Source organism: Onychostruthus taczanowskii, unplaced genomic scaffold (genome assembly GCF_017590055.1).
Source record: "Onychostruthus taczanowskii isolate IOZ18803 unplaced genomic scaffold, ASM1759005v1 scaffold64, whole genome shotgun sequence".
In the NCBI taxonomy this organism is placed as follows: Eukaryota; Metazoa; Chordata; class Aves; order Passeriformes; family Passeridae; genus Onychostruthus; species Onychostruthus taczanowskii.
In genome coordinates this window covers 2,855,216-2,869,559 of record NW_024504122.1, presented here as the reverse complement: position 1 = coordinate 2,869,559, position 14,344 = coordinate 2,855,216, and the positions used below count along the sequence as shown (strand labels likewise).

The 14,344-nt window shown below is 41.3% G+C and overlaps 1 protein-coding gene across 3 annotated transcripts in view; it reads left to right on the top strand.

The window, feature by feature from the left end:
• CABIN1 (calcineurin binding protein 1) overlaps nucleotides 1-14,344 on the top strand; it is a 109,787-nt gene that overhangs the window by 69,067 nt on the left and 26,376 nt on the right. For all 3 annotated transcript variants that reach the window (XM_041420353.1, XM_041420354.1, XM_041420352.1), the window contains exons 31-32: nucleotides 9,725-9,888; nucleotides 13,076-13,172. In XM_041420353.1, the coding sequence (XP_041276287.1) occupies nucleotides 9,725-9,888; nucleotides 13,076-13,172 (261 nt within the window). The remainder of the gene's footprint in view (nucleotides 1-9,724; nucleotides 9,889-13,075; nucleotides 13,173-14,344) is intronic.

The window sequence follows — 14,344 nt, the reverse complement described above, 5'->3', positions numbered from 1 at the left end:
CCCCAAAGTCAGGTCACGTGGCTGTGTGGTCACTCACAGCACTCTGAGGTGAAAGTGTTGTCTGAAAGATGCATCTTAGCCAGCAGGCATTTTAAGGAGGGTGTTTCTGGGTAATTTTTATGAACATGTAATTTTGATAAAATTAAAGTGAATTATCTTCTCTACCAGGATCATCACTTGATTGTATTTTATGAGCTGTCATCTGATGCTGCTATAGAGGGTTTTCTGTTTTCAAAAATCATGGTGGAAATTAGTAGCAAGCATTTTCTGGACTTTTTGATTTATGTTTCTTCAGGCTCAAAGATCTCAGCAGGATCGCCTAATGCCATGTATTCCAGTGATTTGGTACTGACAAGAAAGAGCACTGACTGCTTGATCAGTATTGTTTTCTGAAATGATAGCCTTTTCCTCTGTGCTGCTGATCTAATCCTGTAGCTTTTGATATTTTCTGAGACTTGGAGTCCAACACGGTGATAGAGATGTAAAGTGTAAAGGTGCATATGTCACTTTTTTAAGCATTTTATGAACATGCTGAAATATTTTGCAAACACTGGGATTTTATGGACTCTCATCTTGATATTTTACTCTGTGTTTCATTATGTAGAGGAGAGTAAAAGCTGAAAGTCTGTGCTGTCAGTGCAGGGATGCTGGATGTCAGCTGTTGGGTGGGAGTGGGCAGTTAAGCATTTTGTTTGTTGAAAAGCAAGGGATGTAGGATGGAAGACGAGTTTGTGTTGGCATAAAAACTGGAGTATTTTGGTAAAATTACTTTTTAGCACTCTGACAGCCTAGTTTAAAATACTCAAAACCAGTGAGTCTTTATGTATTGGATAATCAGTAATTTACGTCTAAAACATGGTATTTAAGTAGGTGAAAATGCATTCCTTCAAATCCTTCAAGCCTGAGGAGTTTCAGGCTGAAACAGCAGAAGTGACATCCTGTAAAAGCAGGAGACCCTTACTGCAGTGTTACAGCCCAAGGAATCTCTGAACAGCTCTTCATGTTAATTCAGAATGTTAATGCTACATTAACAGTGTGCTGAATCTCAACAATTAGCACAGCACTGAATGTTACAAAGTTCTTGTCCTCCTTTCCTTTCTAGAACTGTATATACTGCACTAGATGCTGGAGGCTTTGTTATGCTGTAGTGCCCAAGAGTTTTTAAGACAGGAGTGTTGTCAGAATAACCTCAGCAGTGCTCTGTGCCAGGCTCACTATTTTTGGGTGCTACAAGTCATAGTCAGAAATGATAGCTGATAGTTCTGTGTTCTGAAGCAATTTTCAATTTTCTTTAAATTAGGCTGAGGTACAATCATAGAATTGTAGAATCACAGAATAGTTTGGGTTGTAAGAGACCTTTAAATGTCACCCAGTCCAAATCTCCTGCAAAGAACAGGGACTTCTTCAACCAGATGAGGATGTTCCAAGCCCTGTACAATCTGACCATGAATGTTTCCAGAGATGGGGCATCCACCACTGCTCTGGGCAGTCTGTGCCAGTGTTTTGCCACCCTCATTGTGAAATAATTTTTTCATTATATCCTGTCTAGATATAATTCTTCTTTAATTTAACACCATTGCCCCTGGTCCTGTCATGACAGGCCCTGCTAAAATGTGTGTCCCCATTTTTCTCAGGCCCCCTTTAAGTGTTGAAAGGCCACTCTGAGGCCTTCCCAGAGTCTGTGTTCTGCAGGCTGAGCAGCCCCAGCTCGCTCAGCCATTCCTCCCAGCAGAGCTGCTCCAGCCCTTTGATCATCTGTGTGGCCTCCTCTGCACCCCTGCAGTGGGTCCAGGTCCTTGCTGTGCTGAGGACCTCGGGGCTGGACACAGTATTGCAGCTGGGATCCCCAGGTAACCTTCCTTCCCCCAAATAATGCCACTTACAGTGCCTGACACTGCTGGCTGGCTGCTTTGTAACCCCTGGGGGGACTGGGACAGTCACTGTGCAGACAGAAGTGTTGGGGTCTGGGTGAAAACAAAAAACATCTCATGATCCTTAACTTGCCCTTCTCTGGGAGCTAACAGCTGCTCCCAGCTCTTTGTTAACCCCAATTCTCTGGTTCTGCAGCACCTCCTTTAGGAGTAAGACTGAATGCTGGGGCTCGACCTTGGTTTGCCACTGACAGAGACCAAAACCACCTTGCAAAGTTTCTGGTTGTCATTTTTGTCCCCTAACATTTGTCATCTTTCATGACTTAGCCATCATCCTTTGTGTTGAAAGGAAATAGTTATTTCTAGCTTGTAATTCCTTTCATCCTGACATGGAGCCTCTAATAGCTCAGGTGAGCCACATCTCCTAAATGCCTTTTTCCCTCTGTAAAATGTTTCTGGGTGGTACCATGGTGGTACCATTAAATGTATGTGTCTGTATCAGAGATGTGTGGAGTTAGATTAAATTAATGCCATGTTGTCAAAAAAATGAAAGTTTACTTATGTCTCTGGGGGGCTGATGCAGAAGCTTGTCCATGGACTGTACCAAGCTTGTTTCTTTACCTTTTAGTACCATTTGCATCTGATGCCAGACAGTCTGCTTGTAGCAGATACTCAGAAAAGTTCTTAGCAGGAAAATCCTCCTGATACAAGGAAAAACTGTCTGTTAGGTGAAACCAGAACCCTGTCACTGTCTAGATGTGCCCTGCTCTCCATTTATTTTGGTGGTATAAAAGTCTTCCTGCATCTGGTCCCAAAAATTGACTAAAGAAATTCAACATTCTGGTAAAGGATTTTCCCATCAAAGTTTTCATATTCTTTCATTAGATTTCTGCATCAAGTTGTTTGTGTGTTAGAAGATTTAAAACCAGTCTGTGTTCTCTGCATTTCTGTGCTTTATATCCTCCCAAAGAAAAAAAATCCAGACTTTCAGTCAGGGATATGACCTGAAACCAAAATGTACCTCAAAAAAGGGTACTGAAATACCAGAGGCAGAATCTGAAATTCCAACATGGGTGAGGAGAAACTCCTCAGTGTTTTCTTTTGAGTAGATGGAAGAGCCTGATGAAGTCTCTGGATGACTTTTGCTCTTCTCCATCCCTTTGGCAACCTTGAATTGTCTGTAGGACATGGTGAATGAAACTTAACTGTTGGTAATTTAATTCCTAACCAATCCCTTTTTTTCCCTCTCCTAAAATACAGTTAGTAAAAGGGAGCAACTTATAGAGGAAAGATCATAAATGTACTTAAGTAATTTGTTCCGAAGTCTTTTTATCAGTAACTGACCTTCCAGCTTGAGAAGTTGTCCAGCTGTCCAAAAGGGAACCTTTGTTTATGTTGGCAACAGAAAAGAGGGAGAAAAAAAAGCCAGTGTTCCACAGCTTTATCTTCAAATCCACTTTTGCTTTAGCACCCCAGATTTGCAGGTTAGAGGAATGAGGGACTAAACAAGAGGGAATTCTTGGAGTACCCTGGAGAGGGATACTGCCCTGGCACTGTTGGTGTTAACCTGGAGAAGCAGTGCAGGGAGCAGCCCCCATCACCCAGAGGATGGTGCATTGTGCACGCACCTCCAGTGTTTGCTGGATTTCCCTGTGGGTGCTGTCTGCTGCAGAGCTCTGGAGGAAATGCAGCTGTGTTATTGTTTGGGCACAATTGCACCTTCAAACCAGGTTTCAAGAGACTGGTCTGTTGCTTCTCCTTTCTTTCTTTGTCTTTCTGTCATAGCCATGCAGTAGAATAGTTTCTTTATTTCCTTTTCTTACAGTCTAGTTAGCTGTTTCCCTTTAAAAAAAAAAAAAAAGGGATGTGACTTTCTGTTGACATGGTTGTGAAATCACATGGTACATGGGAACCATCAGAGTGAAAACTCCTCAAGCCTCCTGACTGGGTGAACATAAACCTCCAGATACTGCCTGGCAAGTGGCCAGACCCAAAGATCTGCAAAGGCCATCTCTAGGCTTCAATTTCTGTTTCATTAATTCCACCTGAACTTGTAACTCAGCTTAACAAGACATTTCTGGTTTTATTTAACTCTTATGCAGCAAGGAAATCATTCCCTTTCCCTGCCTCCTGTGTGGATGTCCCTGCCTCGTGCTCACAGTCTCCCAACGTGGCTGTGGCCTGGGTGTTCTTTTCATAGGGTTAAAACCAATTTAAAGTCAAGTCAACTGTAAAATGATTGTTCTGGAAATTGAGAAGTCTGAAATTTAAGACCCTGCAAATACACTGTATATTCAAGAGAGAAATAAAAGGTGAAAATGGTCCATTATGTTTCTTTATCAGCATATGATGATTGGAGCATGTGGAGCACTTCCATTTGTCAGTATTTTTTCATGCTGCTGTCTTGCTAAAATAAAGTTACAGAATTCCACAGTTCTTCCAAAATGCATGCATGCTGTTTATTCATTTCCAAGTGTGTGTGTATTTAAAAGATAAGAAAATGACAATATTTGCCTTATAGACTAGGAATTGTAATCCTGCTTGTTCTTGACTTACTGAAAGGAGGTTGCTGCAGTTTTGCCTTTATTTCTGTTTCCTTTTCCAGGCTGATAAAAACTAATTTATGTATTATACTTTTTTAATACATTCTATTACTGTTCTATGTAATAACTATAGTCTGGAAGAGTTGGTAAGATTTTCCTGAAATCAGCTCAGTTACAGTGAGCCAGGGTTGCTCGATGAGCAGGCCCTGCAGATGACCGTTTTCATACTCTGAATGTAGCTGCTTTCCTTTCTTAATACTTCTTGCCCACTTGCATTCCTCTTCACAGAGGCAGAATTGTTCCATTACAGACCGGATAGCAGTGGGGATGAAGTGAGGAATTGAGGAAGAAAAATAATAGAATTATCTGCAAAAAAAGAAGAAAAAGTCAAAATCAGGCGACAGAGTAAAATAATAAGAGATATGGGAGCATGTTATGGTTGGATGAGGAAAGGTGGTTCAGAAATTTGCTGTGTGGGGGCGGGGGCAGTGGTTTTAATGGTTGTGCTCAGGGGTAGCAGGAAGTTGTTAGTGGAGCACTAAATAAAGCCATGCTGACAGAGGAGAGTGGGGATGTTCAGGGGTCTGTGCTGGACCTTTCTGACTTCAAACAGAGAGATCTCAAAGCCTGTGTGTTGAATCTGTTCAGCTTGAACCACATTCCTTTCCTCTGCAGGCACCCAGAGCAAGACAGTAAAATTATGTAAGTAACTAAGAAGACAGGACATGAGTAAAACTGGTAGTATTTCAGTATGTTGTGCTTAACCCTGTATAAAAGCAGGGATTTAGGAAAGTGGGAGCTTTCCAGGGATTATACAGCTGTGCTTAGTTCAACTTCATTATTTTGAAATACCATGTAGGTTGTTACATTATTAATTGGTGCCTTCCCTGAACCACTTAATTAGTTAGTTTGCTAGTTTGGTCATATTTTCTAGCAATCCTAAAATAATATTTAAATTATTTTTACTAAAGGCTCTTAGCAGGACATTTCTGAGACTGACAAGAAATGTTTGGTTTTGGTTTGGGCACTTGGAATCCAGTTTCTTGTTTGTAGTGCAACTTGAACTTCCAGGACCCCTTAAAAAAAAAAAAAAGGGATTAAAAAGAGGGATTAAGTAATGGGAAGTCTTTATTTGTATTAGTGTGGAGTTTATGTGTTTGCTTGTTATATGTGAATTGGATCATGTGAAGCATGACTTGCATTTCTCCATTTCCATGGAGCAGGGAGAGAGTAAAGTTTGATCTGTGCTTAGAAAATGGCTTACCCTGGAGCTGTGCCGTGGCAGCAGCAGCCATCCCCAGGGAACTTCGGGGTTTGCTGGGATCTGTCAGCCTCTCCTCCTCAGAGAGGCATTCCTAAACCCCAGGGAATCCCCTCCCCTAAAGTTCTGGAGTAAGCAGCATGGAGGAATAATAAGCACTTCCTTCCTTTCTATTTTCAGTGCCTGAACTAGAAAGTACCAGAGTGCTGCAGCTCTGCTCGCAGCACCGTCCTCTCCTGCTCCCCCTCCTCCCGAGCCTGCAGCTCTGCAGGGGGAGGCACAGCAGCAACCCCGGCTGAAAAAGAATTGTACAAGTGGCACCAGGATTATGGTAGACTGGTTTCATTATTCAGTTTTATATGTAATGTCATGTTCAGTATTAAGTTCTCTGCAGGGCTTTCACTACTCCCAAATTTATTTTTTCCTAGCAGTGTGTGTCAGGCTTCCCCCACCCCCACTCTTGCAGCGGGTTTGTTTTGCCAGGAAGGCATGGAGAGCAGCCTGATGTTTTGGATCCTGAGAGGCATTTTGGAGTTGTTGGAAGTGTCTCACTCCTTCCTCTGGTTCGGTGTAAACAGCTCTGCTGGCTGTGGCAGCAGGGAGGAGGACCTTTCAGCAGTGGCAACGGTGGCCAGCAAACACGAGCAGGCGTTGGATGTAAAATCTTTGCAGCTGGAGACATTTTGTGAGGTACCCTGAGTGGCCATAACCAGCAACAAAACCTTTGAGAGAACTGGGAATTGTTGTCACAAGGATCTGCACTCTTCTGTGAGTGTACTTTCAAGAGAGGTACTTTGCCAACAAATCTCAATTTTCAAGTGGTGATATAAAAACTTCAGTTAAACTGAATAATAGTTCCTGGTCTTCTCCCCCTTTACAGACTTTGCATTGGTATATTTCTTAAGCTTTGTTAAAAGTAATAAAAGCCTAACATTGAGCTTCTTAAAATAAGTTGTAGTGTGTGATCTGAATTTGGAAGTATTCTTCCTGAAGTTTATTGATATTTAGGAAGGAAAAATTAATACCTGATGGGTTTTATTAAACTTCTCTTTGGAAGAGATTTAAACAAGACATTCTGTAGTTTCTGACTGAAATCACATTCTTAAAAGTTCCATATGACTCATGAAATGAGCTCTGATAAACTCACTTTACCATCAGTGTTTTACATATTGCTTAACACAATCTCAGTGATGGAATGAAGATTGCTCTGGTGGCAGGTTTCTTTCTGCTTTTGCCTCCAGGCTGCCTCTGGAAGAACAGGCAGCTGTGGAACATTGGACCCCTATCTATTGCTGTTTGGCATTTATGAAGCTGCAAGTCAACACATGAAAAGTGGGTGACTTTGCTTTTAAAATCAGTCCTACTTTTGTAATTGCAGTGGGAAACTTGGATGCCCCTAATGTGGGTTTTAATCTAACCTCTTCTAATGTGCCCTGTTGTGGAAGACAGCAGCATTCTCCAAGATACAAAACTTCGTTTCTATCTGAGGGGCTTTTTTGGGTTTCTGGATGCAGTTTGTATATTCTGTCATTAAAAATGGTTCTGATACTAAATTGTTGTCATTTCCAGGGTAGCATTAAAATGGATACATGGGATATGTGAGAAGGAGCTGCAAAATTATTTCCAACTAATTCCAGATCCAGTATCTGATCCAAGTGATCCTCCTGATTCAAATGAAGGATGAGATAATGCTGAAAAAGACCAGGAACCTACCTACACATTGGCAGTGTTCCACTCCTACAGTGTGCTGTAGTTGACCATAAATTGTTTTGTGTAGTTAAATTGGCTAAGTAGGTTGTTGCAATGTGGTGCCATTATGAGGCATTCACTTGTTTTGGGATTTGGCAGGAACCCAGTTTACATACGTGCAGAGAAGCAAAAAATAGCAGCTCCAGAATGTGTGTTTCATCTGTAGGCTGAAAGGAGAGCCATTGTATGGTTTGGAGGAAGAAAAGCATCTCTGTTTAAATAGAAGTATGTGCTGGTTTACAGAGCTGTCACCTGCAGGATCTGGATGTGCCTGTGGGCTGCTGAGCTCCCTGAGCTGGTGAGCTCTTGGCCACCAGGCCGTGGGAGCTGTTTGTGGACATTGTTGGGAATGGGAGGAGGCAAAGCTGTGCCTGGGGCTGGGTCATGGTGCTGGTTTAGGTACATTCTGGAAAAGGGAAGCTATAAAAAGGAGCTTGAAAGAAAGCTTCAGGGAGCAAAGAGGAAGAACAGCTTTATTGTGATCACTAGGGAGTGAGAGTAGAGAGCATGAGGAAAAGCAAGAGCAAGAAAATTTGGCAGATTAGTCTGTGCATTATATCCAGTTGAAGTCACTGTTTTCCATTTAAAAAACACTGATTAAGCCTCTGATCTTTCTGTGTTGTTTTTTCCTAAGTTCCTATGCATCCTATAGAGTGGAACTAGGGATTTTCTGCAAACATGCAAGGGAAGGGTCCATTTTACACAAGGGATTATGGATCTGCTTTTCTGGTCAAATGTCATTTATGATTGCAGTAATCATTTTCTTTTGCTTCCACTTTGTATTAAGTTCTGAAGAGTTTTGATCACACTGCAAGTAAAGGTAAACAAATCAAAGCAAGACCTTTAAACAAAGGAGTAAATATTTGTATATCCTGCTCTCTGAACAGATTTGGAAAGCCAAACTCTTTTTCGATCAGGTACTCCTATCAATGAGATTATTCTTTCCTGCCTTGTCACAAAACTGTTTACATGATCAGAGGATTTTCATCTTAGAAAGCTACTACAGGAAAAGCTTCAGAACCAAATAAAGCATGAGGAAAGGGTTTGCAGTGATGCAGCAGCAGTTTTTGTGAATGATCATAATATAAGTCCCATCCTAACATGCAAACATGGTGTTATGTGCAGTTCATTTTTTCGGGTGTGGTTGACTAGGGTGCTGACAGCATCCACAATAAACACCTGAAAACAATATCATTAGATGTATTAGACATGGCAAAATCTGAGCTAACTAACCCTAATTAAATTATATTTGCTGTCAGCCTCCAGCCTTGTTCCCCAAAGATTCCCTTGTCCCAGAAATTTAATTAGGAGGATCAGGATGTATGGCCAAGTGTTTGAATCTGCCACTAGAAAATGGATTCTGCTGAGGAATCTAATTCTGCCTATTGGACTGGTTAGTCCACAGTGAACACTGATGATATGAAGGCTCTAACCAAGTTCCTAAGACATCTAATAGCAGATTATTTGAAGATAGAAACTTGCTGCATATTAACAGCTTTCAGGCCAGGAAAACTTACTTTGAGTTACTCCTTATTTTTCATGGTTAGTTGAGCTTTGACTTAGTAAGGTGTGTTCATTGACACTGAAGAAAAATGCACAGTATAATTTGGGCTTTGCTTGCTTTTTCTTGGAACAGTTCAGAAGCACGTTTAGAAGGTGTGCTGTGGCTACTGGCAGGAATCAGTTGACTTCAAATCCATATCTCACTGTCTGGGGGAGCACAGCTTTTCTCTGTCCCTTATTCCCCTGTCCCTCTGTGAAATTCCACATACTGCAGAAACTGCCCCTTATTTTCTCAGTTGTATCCCTTTGTGAAGGTTTCCTTGTCCCTTCTGCAGGGAATCTGGTTGTGCCCGTGTTGGATCCCTGTGTGGTTTCCTTTTCCCCTCTGCAGGGAATCTGGTTGTGTCCTTTTCAGTTGGATCCTGTTTGAAGGTTTCCTTTCCCCCTGCAGGGAATCTGGTTGTGTCCTTGTTGGATCCCTGTGGAAGATTTCCCTTTTCCCCTCTGTAGGGAATCTTTTGTGTCCTTTTCACTTGGATCCTGTTGGAAGGTTTCCCTTTCCCCTCTGGTTGTGTCCTTTTCCCTTGGATCCTGTTGGAAGGTTTCCTTTCCTCCTGCAGGGAATCTGGTTGTGTCCTTTTCCCTTGGATCCTGTTGGAAGGTTTCCTTTCCCCCGCAGGAAATCTGGTTGTGTCCTTTTCCCTTGGATCCTGTTGGAAGGTTTCCTTTCCCCCGCAGGGAATCTGGTTGTGTCCTTTTCCCTTGGATCCTGTTTGAAGGTTTCCTTTCCCCCGCAGGGAATCTGGCGCATCCCCGTGGATGAGATCGACCGGCCGGGCAGTTTCGCGTCGCATATGAACCGCTCCATCGTGCTGCTGCTGAACGTGCTCTCGCAGCTGAGGGATTACAACACCCTGCTCAAAGTGTCATCCATGCTGCAGAGGACCCCTGATCAGGGAAAGTACGAGAGATTGATTTAAAACCTTTTTTTGTAAAGCTTTTGAGTGTGTTTTGTTCGCTGTATGACTGTTTTATTTAAAGCTGTTCTTTGTTTAGGGAAAAAAGTCTTTAGATTCCCTTGGGAATATAGTGGAATTGTTGGTTTTCTTGGGTTTTACAGAGACAGGGTAACTGAGAGGCGTTTTAAAAGATTTTATTCTATTATCTGTCTCAATGAATAGTGAGGCACAAAAGATACACAACTCAAGCTATTTTATCAAAAACTTAATTTATTTCTTAGTTACAATACCTTATAAATGTTTTTCACCTTATTAACTTTTACTACACAGTACTACTATTATTTCTGTTACTATTATTAGTTCTAATACTAATTACCTGTATTTTTTCCCTACGTAGTTCTGCTACAATGTATCTTTCACAATTCTAATTCTCTAAAATATCTAGTCTTTTTACAAAACCATATTTTGAAACTTACTAAAACTTGTCTTTTAGTTCAATCTCTCTCTTAACAATGTCATCCCTATTCCATAATAAGTCAACCCACATTATCTCACTGTTTACATACAGATCTGTAAGACTGTGTGAGCTTTCTATCATCAAATCCATTTCCCACATGGAACGATGGCTAATTCTTCTCAGGATTACGATTCTATACCGTAGCCTGGAGTTTCTGTGCACTTCTGCTGGAACTCGGAGCAGCCATGGGGGTGCCTTAGCAGGCTTACAGAGGTGGTGTGTCACGTGGAGGGATTCTCTGGAGGAGCAGAGCGTGACTTGGGCACCCTGTGCTGGCTCTTGCGTAAGAGCTGAGCGCAGCGCGGAGGTCACGGCCCAGCATCCTGCCTTCCTGTAATCCTGCATGGCCTGAACAATGGTTATGTGCCTCTTGGCAGCTGATGCTATTTAAAAAGCTTATCCTGTTCAGGGGTGATCTAATTTTAATTGCATTAACCTTATTTAAGAAAAAAGAAGCTATTAGTGTGAGCTATATATGGACTTGTATCAATGGGAAGACCAAAATAAACATCCAAGGAAAACACTGAAGCAGCTGAGGTAAAATTCTAGTAGGTTGTCCTGTGGGAAATGTTGAAATTGGTCTCTGGCAAATGTTTAAGAAATGAAACTTGAATGATTGATGGTAATAAGTTGGAGGCATTGGGGGTTTCTTCATGTGTTTTTGAGTGTGAGTGCATGTGAATTTGCATGGATTGTAGTGTGTCTGGGAATATGCCACCACTTGTTCAGCAGACTTGTAGCCAAAAATACTTTGACTTTTAACATATCAGAAGAACTGGACCATAGAAGGTTTCAATTTCTGTCCTAAGCAAACCCATAGCTGTACTAAAAATATTCTGTTATTTGTAAGTCTAGACTGAATTAAAAAAGCAAGTAATTTGACATGTTAGATCAGCCAGTGCCAGCTATGGTGAGGTGCAGTTGTTAGAGGAACTTAGAAATACAGATAATTCTGGGTGTGTCTGGTATATGCCTGGAACAACCCTATTTTTAAAAATAGGGTGGTTTTAGTTATTGCTGAATTAATGAGGAGTCAGATGTTTATGGTTTGCTTTTCAGAGAAAAGAGAGCAAAATTACCAATTTAACCTAAAATCACAGAGAGGAAATAGGTGTATTTAAAATGTTGGCCTTTTGACTGAAATAGTACCCTTCAGAGTTATTTACTTGATTTCTAGCTCTCTCATTCAAACCAGCTAATTCTGAAATAGAAATTAAGTTTTCCATTAAACATGATTAGGTGGGATTGACAGCTGGAAGTGTTTTGCTTGAACGCAGACTAAAACATTGTGTCCAAATACACTGAAATTACAGTGCTCTAGTAAATTAAATGAAGCTACAGAGTGAATGTTTTACACATGCAATATTATTTTTTTGTAATATTAACTAGGAAAAAAGGTAGTAGCACACCCATGAACCCAGGATTTTTAGCTCTTAAAAATCCTGGGTTCAAAGGCAACTGATATGATCTAAGAGAGAGGATTTGCTGATGTCCTTAATCTCCCATGCACGCTTTATCCAGAACATGAAAATCACCTGAGAGTTCAACACAGCTCTGTGTAACTGTAAGACTCTTTTTCAAAAAAAGGTTTGAATAAAAAGCTGGTATTTGAGGTGCACAGAAGTCTTGATATAAGAAAACTGTAAATCTGGTTGTCTGGTTTGCTCTGGGTTTGGTTGCTTGGTGTTTTTCCATTTCTCCCGTTCCCTCTGGTTGTAGGCAGAGCTGTCTTCTGCTTCGTTTGTGTCATCTCTGATCTTGGGGGGGTGGGGGGAAAAGTGGAGGGAAACAAAGCTGAAGTGTTAAATCCCAGTATTGTTATATTTCAGTATGTCCTTTAGATTTTGGGTTGTTTGTTTTAACGTTGTTGTGTTGGCTTTTTCTTGTTTTTCTTGTTTTTCTTTCAATGTTCTGTGTCTTGGTTTGAAAGGACAGGTGTCTGTTAAGGAAGGCAGGAGCTTCCACTGAAATGGAAAATGTAAATCCCCTCCCTCTGAATTATTATAATTTTGAAATTAGGGGCTCTCAGGCAAAGATATGGGAGTAGGAATTATAGTTCTTTATTAGGAAAATTAAAAATACAAATGCAATAGTACAATAAAAGGAAAAACAAACCACTGCCAGAGTCAGAATCTGACCTGACCCCCTGTGTGTCAGGGTGGTGGCACAGTCCCATCCCATGGGGGCTCAGCCCTCCTGCAGTGCCAGCTGTGGTTCTGCTGGAGCAGGGATCCTGCACAAGGCTGGAGTTTTCCTCTGGAGCTCCAGGGCTGCTGGAGATGGGCCTGCTCTCCCTCTGGGAATGCAGGGCAGGAGAAAGCTGCTCCTCTGGGAATGCAGTGGGCAAAGGCTGCTGGGGTGTTCCAGGCTCAGATTGTATCCAGGTAGGAATGCTTGGCTCCTCCCCTGGGCGGAGCATCTCCCAGTGGGATGCTGGAATTTGATCAGCCCTGCAGGGACACTCAGTGGCCATGGACAGCAGAGATCTCCTGGAGGGAGGATTGCGAGAGATAAAACTGCCCCATGAACAGCAGAGAACGGCCCCACCTCTGACTGATGGCAGTAGAACACACAGCCCAACTAAATCTTTCAACCTGAGACAGTCCTGGTTCTTGTTTTTAGGGTGCTGTGAGCTTTTGGCAGCTAACATTTCTCTCTCTTGCTGTGGACAGGAAGTACTTGCGTGATGCAGATCGCCAGGTCCTGGCCCAGCAAGCCTTTGTGCTCACAGTGAAGGTGCTGGAGGACACTCTCAACGATCTCACGCAGGTGGGGCAGCAGTGCACTTCGTGGCTCTCATTTAGCAATTGGCTTTTGCAGGGTTCACTCATTCCTTACATCTCCTGAGACTGAAGGACTGCATTTCTAAGCATTTATGTCTTTATGCTTTTAAAAATGCTTTTGTTTATATGCCACTATACAGAAAACTTTCTTCCAGCATTGTTGTTTTTTGGTTTTAAAATTCAGTAACAAATACAGTTTGCAGTAAGTAAGAATTGCAAGATTGCAGTAAATTTGATTGGACTATCCCTTAAACATCTAATAATGGTAGATACATGTAGGGTTCGAGATCTCCATTTTCACGTGGGGTCTGTAGGAAATTTCCTTTTAAAATGAACTAAGATTGCAAAACAAACCCAGACAGCTTGGTGTTACATGCCTAGACACTTTTCACTGCTAGTCCTTGACAGCACCACACTCATTATTACATATAATTATAATCTAGATTTAGTCTTTAAGAGTCATACAGAAGCTAATCAGTTCCCAGGTTAAGGGGTCTGGATATTGGAACTTTATTTGGTAAATACATTCAAGGAAGGACTTGTTCTTAAGGGCTTTCTAAGTTAACAGACTATAGGTTTAACCAACTAAATGAAAACATTGTCAAGAACACTGGAACTCTGTATATAAAATAGTTTGTTCAGAAATCTGGATGTAAGAGTTGTATCATTATCAATTTTTGAAAGAAAAGACGATGTACTGAGGTTTTCTACCTTCGGAACATCCCCAAAGTAAAGGTAGAAAAAGTAAAATACTATAGCCTAATTCTTGATCTATTAACAAGAAGGTTATGTAAGAACAACGAAAGGAGAGATTCTTAAACTTGAGCTTGATCTGCAGCTGCCAAAAGAAACAGGTTTGGTTTTGATTTTAATATGTTAGAAGAAAAATTTATGTGGATTTCATTTAGTTGGATCCCTTAGCATGGACTGAAGTAGTGAGGGAAAATAAACATTGTGGCTTCGGTTCAGCCTGAGCTGTTGACACTTCTTTGTGGTTGTTTTCACTTATTAAAATACTTCTAATTGTAAGATTTGTGGTCTGGATTAATTAATATTGAGGATCAAAAAAGAATGAACACAGAATAAATGCATTTTCTTCAGCAAAAGCAGTAATGAAAGGTACTGGTCAATATTCATGGTAGTCACAGTTGTGCTCAA